We start from the raw sequence: 10,891 nt of genomic DNA on the forward strand, positions 1-10,891 counted from the left end.
CCATCCCTCCCTAGAGCAGGCCCAGGGTGAGGAAAGGGGCCGCAGTGTGGGCGCTGGAGAGGACAGGGGACAGGCGGCAGTGCCACCCCCACTGCGGCCCCTTCCTCGCTGGGCCAGGCGAGCCATGACCTCATCTGTTTCCCTCTGTGCTGTGCTCCTTTCTATTTAAGGAGAGTGAGGCGGTTTCCAGGGCCGGAAATGATCCTGTTTAAATTAACGGGCTGCAGTTTGGGACGGCGCTCATCTGAAGGAACACAGTGCAGCCCCAGGCTGGGCAGACGGCTGCTGGCTCCGCCTACCACTTCCATGGGGAGGGCCAGGGAGGCCAGCCACAATCCCGGCCCCACGAGGGATGGGGGTTGCAGCCTCTGGATAGAGGACGAGGCTGCCAGGGCCCAAACAACAGAGCCCTGCATAAGGGTCTCTGGGTCCTGGTCCTGGGGTGTGAGACTAGCCGGGGAGTCCCAGACCCAGTGGCATTCTGTCCTTACAGATCCCTCCCATGGCTGAACTCTTCCCAGGATGAGACGCTGGGGGTGACATGGGCAGCCTCAGGTCCTCCCGGGACCCACAGGCAGGCACACGGATGGAGACTCCGGCCTCGGAGCCTGAACGAGGGAGATGAGAAAGGGGAGTCTGTGATGTCCTTGCCTACACTGATGGAAAGACACAGTCAGCTCAGAAAGGGCCGTTTGGAGGCGAGCCCACCTGTGGGGTGTGGGAAGGAGGGTGCTTCATATACACGTCCACCTGCCGCTGGGGTCTGGGTCACCCTTCCAGGTCAAGGGGAGAATGAGGGCCGGCTCCTGGTGCCCCTGCTTGCAGGGAGTGCCTGTAAGCTCCTTGCAACACGGAGCCAGGCGCTGCGACCCCTCGCGTCCCTCTCCACTCTGACCCGTCACAGCCGGCGTGGGCAGGTGCTGCTCTGGCCCTATGCTCCTGATGAGTACACTGAGGCTCCAGGGGCCCCCCTCCCCCACACCACCCCCCAAACACCTCCCCAGGCAGCCAGCAGGGCCCAGTGTGTCAATGGAGGAAGCCAAGGCAGGAAGAGGGTGGGGGGGCAAGTGAACTGGCCAATGAGCCCGGCTGTGCGGGCGCAGCAGTGCCCTGGAGATAGCAGCAGCACGGATCCGGCCGGGCAGCTGGAATTCCATCACCCACTCAGCTGTGGGCACAGCCAATGATGGCACGAGCCAGCCTGAGGCCAGGGCCACGATGCACAGTGGATGGGCTCAGGACCCGGAGCCCCTGTACTCCCACAGCTGTGACGTTCCCTGGGCAACGGCTTGCCCCAGCACTGGCCTCATTCCTGCCTCAACCAGAAGGAAGAGCTGGCTTCCGCCCCTGCCTGGACACAAAGCCCTTTCCGAGGTGGCCTCACAGGACCCAGCCTGTCTTCAGATCATGGAGCTGCTAAGGTCAGGAACGCCAGCTGGGCCAGGGCTGGGCCTTGGGAGCTGCAGGGAGAAAAGGACGCTGCCCACCTCAGCCCCAGATGTAGCCCTTCTCCTGCCACCGGTGCCTGGGCACCCCGGCCCCTAGGCGAGGACAGCTGCCAAGCCATGAAGAGCGAGGTGTTCTGGGAAAGGGCGTGAGCTGCATTTTCCAGCTGCACTCACTCTGCAGGGGAACTGTGGCGCCCCCGCCGCTGTGCCTGCCCGCAGACGTGCCCGGCCTCAGCCAGCTGGAGCGCAGGCAGCAGAGCGCGGGCCAGGCCCAGACAGCAACGGGATGTTTTCATCCCAGGGCGCTTGGTGGGCTGGGCTCCACGGCCACTGCAGAGCTCCAAAAAAGAACACGTGTGTCTCCCTCCAAAGTGTCTTCCTCACTGGAGAGATCCTAGGCAGGGTCTCCCCCGAGCTGGGGGAGAGGCACCCCAAGGTCGGGGAGCGAGGGCAGTGGCAGAGCCACCCCATACCCTAGGGGACCCAGGTAGGGGCTTGCAGATGCGGGACCCACATTTGGCAGCAGTGCCAGGCCACTGTCACAAGACAGTGGCCAGCGCATCACCCGCTCGTGGGCCAGGATGGCAGAAGAGATCCACGGAGGCGGCTCCAGCAGGAGGCCCTCGCAGAGACACCCTGGCCTCAGAAGAGCCCACAGAAAGCCAGGAAGGGGGATGTCGGGGCTCAGGCTTGGCACAACCTCCCCAAAGCTCCCAAAGGCCCTTGGTGCCCACCAATGATGGCACACACCGCCACTGCCTAACAGCAAGGCTGCAGCAGGGTCCGCACGTCAGAGCAGGCACTGAACAGAACTCAGGCAGTGCTGCACGCCAGTTTAGGTCAAAAGAACAAAAGGAGCGAAGACGGCGCTCACAGTTCTGCCAACACTTCCCAGCTCCGCATGTCTCACACACACTAGAACGCGTCAGAAGGCACCAATGCACGAACACTCAGGTGCAGGCACAAGCAGGAGTGGGCCAGGTCTTGTGAGCCCCCACAGCCACGCGGCCCTGCGCTGAAGGCACCGAGGCTGGATGCTGAGGGGTCCACAGAAGTCCACCCATCCAGGCTGCTCTGGCTCCCATTGCCCAGTATCCAGTCTGAGCACAGGCACAGTGCCTGGCTCTGGGTGCCCCTCACCCTCAGGCTGTTACACTCTGCTCTGTGGCAGGGCAGGTCTCACAGTGCATGCAGGACAGGGGAACGGGCCCCCAGAACCCCCGAGGGGACCGATGGAGCTACTTTAACAAGTTATGATTGTTAGGGCCACCAGTGGCTGAACCAGGTCGCTGCTCCACTGCTCCACAGGGCGCATCTAATCATGGAGCCCACTTTACAGGTGAAGAAACTGAGGCTGAGACACTGGACCAAGGTCACAGCGGAAATGGAGGCGCTGGGATGTGAACCCAGGTCTGACTCCAGGGCCCAAATTCCCTACACTTGGGTTCCCAGCCTCCTTCCTAAAACTGAACAGGAAACCAGAAGGAAGGGACACAGCAGGGATGAGCCTGGGCGGGACAGGTGGGAGGGGCTGGCAGCACCCAAACAGCTGGACCTGGGCGCAGGGCCCCTCAGCCCCTCAGCTAGTCCAAGCACATCCCAGCCCCAATCGGAAGCGCCATGGCCACTTCTGTCTATAAACCAGGGCACTGGTGTGGGCCCCACACCCCCTGTGTGGCTCCAAGGGTCTGCCCCAGAGCATGCTGATGAAATCATCTCCACCACGGCTTCTCAGAGCCTCAATTTCCTGGTCTGTAAAATGGGACCAGGAGTGGCTCCAACCCTGCAGCACCGTGATGAGGAATGGAGAGACAAGAAAACAGAGGGCTCAGCGTAGGGCCCGGCATGGCCACCGCGGGGGAGCGGGTGCAGGCTTTTCCCGGACCTTTCCTTTTTGAGATGAAGTTTTGCTCTGTCTCCCAAGCTGGAGTGCATGGTGTGATCTTGCCTCACTGCAACCTCTGCCTCCCGGGTTCAAGTGATTCTCCTGCCTCAGCCCCCAAAGTAGCCGGGACTACAGGCATGCGCCACCATGCCCGGCTTCTTTTTTTTTTTTTTTTTTTTTGAGATGGAGTCGCACTCTGTTGACCAAGCTACAGGGCAGTGGTATGATACTGCCTGAATGCAAGCTCTGCCTTCCAGGTTCAAGGGAGTCTCCTGCCTCAGCCTCCTCAGTAGCTGGAATTACAGGCATGTGCCACCACGCCCAGCCAAATTTTTGCATTTTTAGTAGAGAAGGGGTTTCACCATGTTGGTCAGGCTGGTCTCGAACTCCTGACCTTGTGATCCACCCACCTTGGACTCCCAAAGTGCTGGGATTACAGGCGTGAGCCATCGCGCCCAGTCTGGTTTTTTTGTTTTTTTTTTTAAGACAGTGTTTCCTGTCACCCAGGCTGGAGTACAGGGGCACAATCACGGCTAACTGCAGTTTCAACCTCATAGACTCAGGGAATTCTCCCTCAGCCTTCCAACTAGCTGGGACTACAGGTGCCACCACTAATATCTATTTGTTGGTCTTCCTATGTTGCCCAGGCTGGCCTCAAACTCCTGGCCTCAAGCAATCTGCCCTCCTGAAGTGCTGGATTACACGCGTGAGCCCCCACGCCCAGCCAGCCAGTGGTTTTGATTTGTGTTTCCCTCATGACTAATGAGGCTGACCATCTTCTCACGCGGGGTTAGCCATCTGTGCGTCTTCTCTGGAGAAATCTCTGTTCGGATCCTGTGTGTGTGTTTTTTTTTTTTTTTTGAAACAGGGTCTTGCTCTGTGACCCAGCCTGGAGTGCAGTGGTGTGATCACAGCTCACTGCAGCCTTGACCTCCTCAGCTCAAGTGATCCTTCCATCTCAGTCTCCTAAGTAGCTGGAACCACAGACGCACACTACCACGCCCGGCATGTTCTTTTATTTTTTAGAGACCAGGGTCTCGCCCTGTTGCCCAGGCTGGTCTCAAACTCCCGGGCTCAAGCGATTCATCCACCCTGGCCTCACAAACTGCTGGGATTCCAGGTGCGAGTGGCCCCTTGCCGATGTTTAAATGGGGTCCCTGTCTGTTGCTGAGTCACAGTGTTCCCTGGATGATCTGGATGCAAAGCCGACACTGGATGGATGATCTGCAGGTGCTCTCTGTCTCCACAGTTGCCTCTGCAGCGGGAGCTCGGGTGCTCCAGGTTCCTCTGCCCACATTCCCAACTGCTGCAGACACAACCAAAGCCTCCCCAACTCCTTCACGGCCCCTGCCGGCGATCGCATACAGGAGTGAGTGTGTGATTTCTTCTTCACATTTTTGTCCACAAGTTTGGCGAGTTTGCATTTGTGTCTAATAAAGAAACTACCGTTTCCCACGCATGCACGTTCTGAATGCCTGAGTGCAGGAGCCACGTGGGATCCAGCTCAGGGACCACAGGAGAGGCCAGCTGGGACATGCAGGATGCAAGTCCTCCCCACCACCTCCGCTCGGCTGCCAGGGCTCGGCTCTTCCTAGAAGACACGGGCCTCTCCTAGGCGCTCCCGACAGAGGCCCTACCCCTGCCCCCCAGTCACCTTGCCCTCTGGGGACTCTCTCTGGGCCAGAGAGAGCTTTGAAACCTGGCTTCAGTGTCACCTGCACTGGGGGTCCTTCCAGGCCAGCCCCCTCCCCATCATCTATCTCTATCCTTGGAGAATCATTTGCGTATTGCTTGAACGCAGGCTCCAGTGATAACAGAGCCCTCAAGGGCAGCACTCCTTCTGGTAAGGGCTCATGGAGGCCTTGGTGACAATCCCTAGTCTTCGCTCTCAGGATCCAGGGACCAGAAATAGGAGCAGGGGGCCCTTCCCTGGCCTTGTCAGCCCCCAAGGCAGCCGTGCCGGTGGCAGCTGCACTCTAAGGCATCAGGCCTAGGGGTCGCTCCAGAATGCCTATCTTCCCCGACGCCAATCCCAGGCAGGGACCCCGGGGGCTGTGCCTCCCACCCCTACACTCCCCGACACTCTCTTGTCTTTCAGGGATGCAGGTGGGAAAGGGCAAGGCCCTGGGTGCTCCAATATTTTACATCAGTGAACCAAGTACCTACCAAGTCCCTCGTATGTGCCCAGTCCTGGACCCCAGCATTCGCGAGACAGCAGCAGACCCAGGTGACCCCCAGCCAGGGTGAGTGGCATCCAGCACCAGGAAGTTGCCTTTAGAGCAGGCAGCCCTGAGCCAATGACATCTACACCTAGGGCAGTGCCAGCCAGGACAACCTCTAGGACAATGGGATATCCGCTCCAATAACCAATTTACAAGAAACACAAAAGACACACTCACAGTACCACGGAGGTGACACCGCGGAGGTGGCACCCCCAAGACACAGTGGGAAATCCAGGCTGCAGGAGTCAAGTTTCTTCAACAAATTGCACAAGGAGAAAGAGAGGAAGGGAAGCTCCTAGACATCATCGGACATTTAAAAGACAGGCAGTGGCTCACGCTTGTAATCCCAGCACTTTGGGAGGCCGAGGCGGGCGGATCATGAGGTCAGGAGATCAAGACCATCCTGGCTAACATGGTGAAACCCTGTCTCTACTAAAACTACAAAAAATTAGCCAGGCGTGGTGGTGGGCACCTGTAGTCCCAGCTACTTTGGAGGCTGAGGCAGGAGAATGGCATGAACCTAGGAGGCAGAGCTTGCAATGAGCCAAGATGGTGCTGCTGCACTCCAGCCTGGGCGACAGAGCAAGATTCCATCTCAAAAATAATAAATAAGGCCGGGCGCGGTGGCTCAAGCCTGTAATCCCAGCACTTTGGGAGGCCGAGACGGGCGGATCACGAGGTCAGGAGATCGAAACCATCCTGGCTAACACGGTGAAACCCCGTCTCTATTAAGAAATACAAAAAACTAGCCGGGCAAGGTGGCGGGCGCCTGTAGTCCCAGCTACTCGGGAGGCTGAGGCAGGAGAATGGCGTGAACCCGGGAGGCGGAGCTTGCAGTGAGCTGAGATCCCGCCACTGCACTCCAGCCTGGGCGACAGAGCGAGACTCCGTCTCAAAAAAAAAAAAAAAAAATAATAATAATAATAATAATAATAAATAAATAAATAAATAAAGACATTACTCACACCTGTAATCTCAGCACTTCGGGAGGCCAAGGCAAGCGGATCACCTGAGGCCAAGAGTTCGGGACCAGCCTGACCAACATGGTGAAACCCCATCTCTACTAAAAATATTTTAAAAAATTAGCCGGGTGTGGTGGCACGCTTGTAATCCCAGCTACTCAGGAGGCTGAGGCAGGAAAATCGCTTGAACCCGGGAGGCGGAGGTTGCAGTGAGCTGAGATCTCACCACTGCCCTCCAGCCTACATGACAGAGCCAGACTCCGTCTCAAACAAAACAAAACAAAAGACATCAGCTGGCTGGTCCAAGCACAGTGGTGTTTACAATGAATTGATCACAGCCAGGTAGAATTCTTTGTTCTTTCTCCAATCCCACTGCTTTGCTTGACCAGCCTTAAAGACACATATATATTTTTGCCTGGTGCTGTGGCTCACACCTGTAATCCCAACACTTTGGGAAGCCAAGGCAGGCGGATCCCCTGAGGTTAAGTTTGAGACCAGCCTGACCAACATGGAGAAACCCCGTCTCTACCAAAAATACAAAATTAGCCGGGCGTGGTGGCACATGCCTGTAATCCCAGCTACTTGAGAGGCTGAGGCAGGAGAATCGCTTGAACCCGGGAGGCGGAGGTTGCAGTGAGCCGAGATCACGCTATTGCACTCCAGCCTGGGCAACAAGAGCGAAACTCCGTCTCAAAAAAAAAAAAAAAAGTATGTATTTTTAAAATACATTGGCTAGGCATGGTGTCTCATGCCTGTAATCCCAGCATGTTGGGAGGCCGAGGTGGGCAGATCACGAGGTCAGGAGATTGAGACCATCCTGGCCAACATGGTAAAACCCTATCTCTACTAAAAATACAAAAATTAGCCAGGCGTGGTGGTGCATGCCTGTAATCCCAGCTACCAGCTACATGGGAGGCTGAGGCAGGAGAATCACTTAAACCAGGGAGTCAGCGGTTGCAGTGAGCTGAGATCATGCACTCCGGCCTGGAGACAGAGCAAGGCTATGTCTCAAAAAAAAAAAAAAAAAAAAAAAGAAAGAAGACATCAACTAACTGCACTGTGTGGACCTTATTTGGCTCCTGATTCCAACTATTAAACCAAAAATCTGAACACACCAGGCCTTTGGTGGCATTAAGGAATTGTTTGTTGTGTTAGGTGGGTCTGCGGTATTGCCATGCCCTCCAAAATGCTTGCAGATAAAGAAAAGGAATTTGGTTCAAAACATGGGTTAGGAGGGAGAAGGGTAGGGGCAAGGAGGGCAGGGCAGGCTCTGGGGTGGGTGGTCCATGAGTCAGTCACAGCTCTGCCCACGTCTCCCCACGAAGCTTCCAGTCACGCGGGGCAGCACATTTTGCAGTGCGCCATCTTTTCCAAAAGCTGCCACCTCTCAGCATCATCATTAACCCAAGGAAGGCTGTGGCCTCAGAAGCCCCGGCTGTCCTCCATCGGGGACTGGACACAGCTGTTCCTGTTGAGCTTCAGCAGCCGGGGAGCCACAAGTAGAGAGGCACCTGCATGAGCCCCCTAGGAAGGCTGCTGGGGACACCCAGATAGCAACGCTCCTGGGCCCTTAAACACCCGCCAGCAGCTGTGATCTGTGTCCTCGACCTCCCCAGCTCGGCCCCTCTCCCCTGGGGAAAACCCAGCCATCTCCCTGAGGAGGAGATTGCAGGATAGACAGCAAAATGGCTGGGCAGCCTCCACAGCACAGAGGGTCGCCTCAGGGGCCAGCCAGGGCCTTAACATCCTTCCCAAGGCCCCAGTGTCCCATGGGTCCCCTCGCCCCACCTTCCAGAACTCTCCCAGCGGCAGCTCCAGGTGTGTACAGAACAGCACCCACCTGCCCACATGAGGTCACCCTGTACCCTGTTGCACAGTTGAGGGGCCTGGCAATTGGAATCTTGCCAGCTCAGGCTGGGACAGGCCACCAACTCCCAGGGTCCCCCTCCTCCAAATCCCAGGATCAGAGCTTAAGGGAACACCACAAGGCATGGGCGAGGGTGGGGGCTCCACTGCTGTGCTGAGGGCCTGGAGAGCCCGGGCCTTGTTCTCCGGTCAGCCGCCACCAGCGCCCTTCTCTCCTGGACAGCTCCTGAGGGGCTGCTCACATGGACACCACCAGGTGCTGGGAAGCAGGAACCCCAGGTGCAGGACCTGGACAGAGCCCCCAGTGACCAGACTGGCAGACAGAGGAGCCCTCGGCTACAGCATCAGAAACAACGGGTGGGTAGGTCTGATGCAATTCTGTGGGCGCTGCTGCCAGGCAGGAGGAGGCCATCTCCACAGAGACGGCCGCAAGACACACTTCAGCAGTCAGTGAGCGCAGGAGCAATGTGGCCCAGAGAGGTACGAGCTCCACGGGTCCAGGAGAATCCATTCTTCTCCCACCCTCGAGAACAACCAGCAAAGCCCCAAGGACACACGGCTACCCTAAGGAAGGGTGGCCACAGGCAGGAGTGACCCAGAAACATTACAAAACCAAATGCCAGGACCCACCCAATGTTCAGCAAGTCTGGGGATGTGCCACGTTCCCCAGGGATCCAGCACTCCAGCACGCATCCAGGGAGACACAGCGTCCTAGGGAGCAGCCTGGAGCCTGGGAAATACAAGGCATCAGACTGGTCCCGAGACTCTCCCCAGCGCTGGTGACAACTGTCTGCTTATCTTAGTCCCCTGTGCCCTTTTCAACCCAACTCTGGATCCTGAGCACCTCAGTTCCATACCCCTGCTATGCACATCCCGGCTGTGATACCTGGGACAGGTCCTGCCCTGACTGTAATGCCTGGGACAGATCCTGTCCCGACTGTGATACCTGGGACAGGTCGTGTCACCTCTCCAAACCTGTTTCCCCATCTGTGAAATGCAAATCTCCACAGTCCCTATACCTCAGAGGGTCAGGGTCAGGATTCCGCATGACGACCCCCAACAGGAGCCTGGCACAGACCTGGCTATGGGCAGCGTCTCCATGAAGGCCACCTGTTGCTTTTATGTCCAGAAAGCGAACATGACAAGGCTTTAATCCCTCACAGCAATCCTCCCTCGCCCCTGTTCTCAGGATAGCCTTGGAACCCAACAGCAGAGCGCCTGAGGCCCTTCATGACTCCAGCCCACCCGCGAGCCCACCTCCCGTGGCCAGCCTCCAGCCTCACGGTCTTTGCTCACAACGTTCACGCCCCCTTCTTCTGGACCCACCTCATCGCCCCTTCCTAAGCATCAGGCCAATTCTTGCACATCCATCAAATCTTTGTCCAGACACCTCCTGAAAGTCTTCCCTACCGCCCCCGACAGCCATTCCCACCTCCCAGGGTATCCCGCAGCCCCAGGCCGCATCCCAGTTCCCCTCCAATTAGCGACTGTTTGTCCTCTCAGCTGAGCGCGGCCTCCGCGCCCCGCCCCCGCTGGCGTCTGCAGAGCCCCCGGGTGGGACGTCTGTCTCCAGACCCGGGGTTTTTCGGCTCCCCGGGGCCGTGCCAACCGCGGCTCCAGGCGTTCCTTATTTAGCAGGGCCGCCGTCCCGCGCCGGAGCCTCGCCCTGGGAGCGTCCTGGCCCGCGTCCTGCTTCCAGTACCGGGCCAGGGAACGCGCCCACGCCCGCCCGCCCCGCGGCCTCTCCCGGGTCCCGCTGGGCCCGCTACTCACAACGCCGTGGCGTCCGCGGGGATGCGCAGCGCGGGACCGAGCGTCCGCAGCCCGCGGCCCGAGCAGTTGACGCGGCAGGCGGCGCCGGGCGCAGGGCCGCAGAGGCAGGGGGGCGCGCAGGGCCCGCAGCCGCGCCCGGGGTCCCCCGCCAGCGCCCCGAGCCACAGGCCCAGGCCCAGGACCAGGACCAGCGCCAGGCGGGCGGGCGCCGCGGGCGGCATCGTCAGGGCAGCGTGCGCATGGCCCCGCCGTCCCCAGGCCCGCCCGCGCGCGAAGGCCGCGGCTCAGGCGGGGCCCGCGGACGGCATGGCGGGCGCGGAGCGGGACGGGGCTGCTGAGCGACCGGCTGCTGAGCGACGCCCGCTCGGGATTCGGGGACAGGCCGCTCCAGGAGCTTGGCCGCCCGCTCGGGCGCTGGCGCTGCAGTGCGGGCCCGGCTGCGGCTCCTCCTCCTCCTCCCTGCGCGGCGCGAGGCGGGCGGGGCGAAGGTTGGCGGGGCGGGTGCAGGCTCCGCCCCCTTCGCCTCAGCGCGACCGGGCCAGCGATGAGGGACGGGCATCCGAAGGCTTCACCCTCAGCTCCGCAGGGTCGGCAGCAGGGCGGGGCGTCCGGAAGTTCCGCCCCACGCGTCTCCGGGTCGCATACGACGTGGGGCGGAACAGGAGGCGGGGCGTCCTGAAGCTCCGCCCGTCGCACTGCAGAGTCGGCAGAGGCGCGAGGTGGACAAGGTATTTT

The 10,891-nt window shown here is 59.4% G+C and overlaps 1 protein-coding gene across 12 annotated transcripts in view; it reads right to left on the minus strand.

Moving 5' to 3' along the window:
- Window positions 1–10,612, minus strand: part of PKD1 (polycystin 1, transient receptor potential channel interacting) — a 47,789-nt gene extending 37,177 nt beyond the window's left edge. For all 12 annotated transcript variants that reach the window (XR_012429622.1, XR_012429621.1, XR_012429620.1 and 9 more), the window contains exon 1: window positions 10,157–10,612. Coding sequence is in view for 8 of the 12 variants with exons in the window: in XM_045381410.2 (XP_045237345.2) it covers window positions 10,157–10,377 (221 nt within the window). In the remaining 4 variants the exon portion in view is untranslated. The remainder of the gene's footprint in view (window positions 1–10,156) is intronic.
- Window positions 10,613–10,891: the final 279 nt, after the last annotated feature.

This window comes from Macaca fascicularis, chromosome 20 (assembly GCF_037993035.2).
Source record: "Macaca fascicularis isolate 582-1 chromosome 20, T2T-MFA8v1.1".
In the NCBI taxonomy this organism is placed as follows: Eukaryota; Metazoa; Chordata; class Mammalia; order Primates; family Cercopithecidae; genus Macaca; species Macaca fascicularis.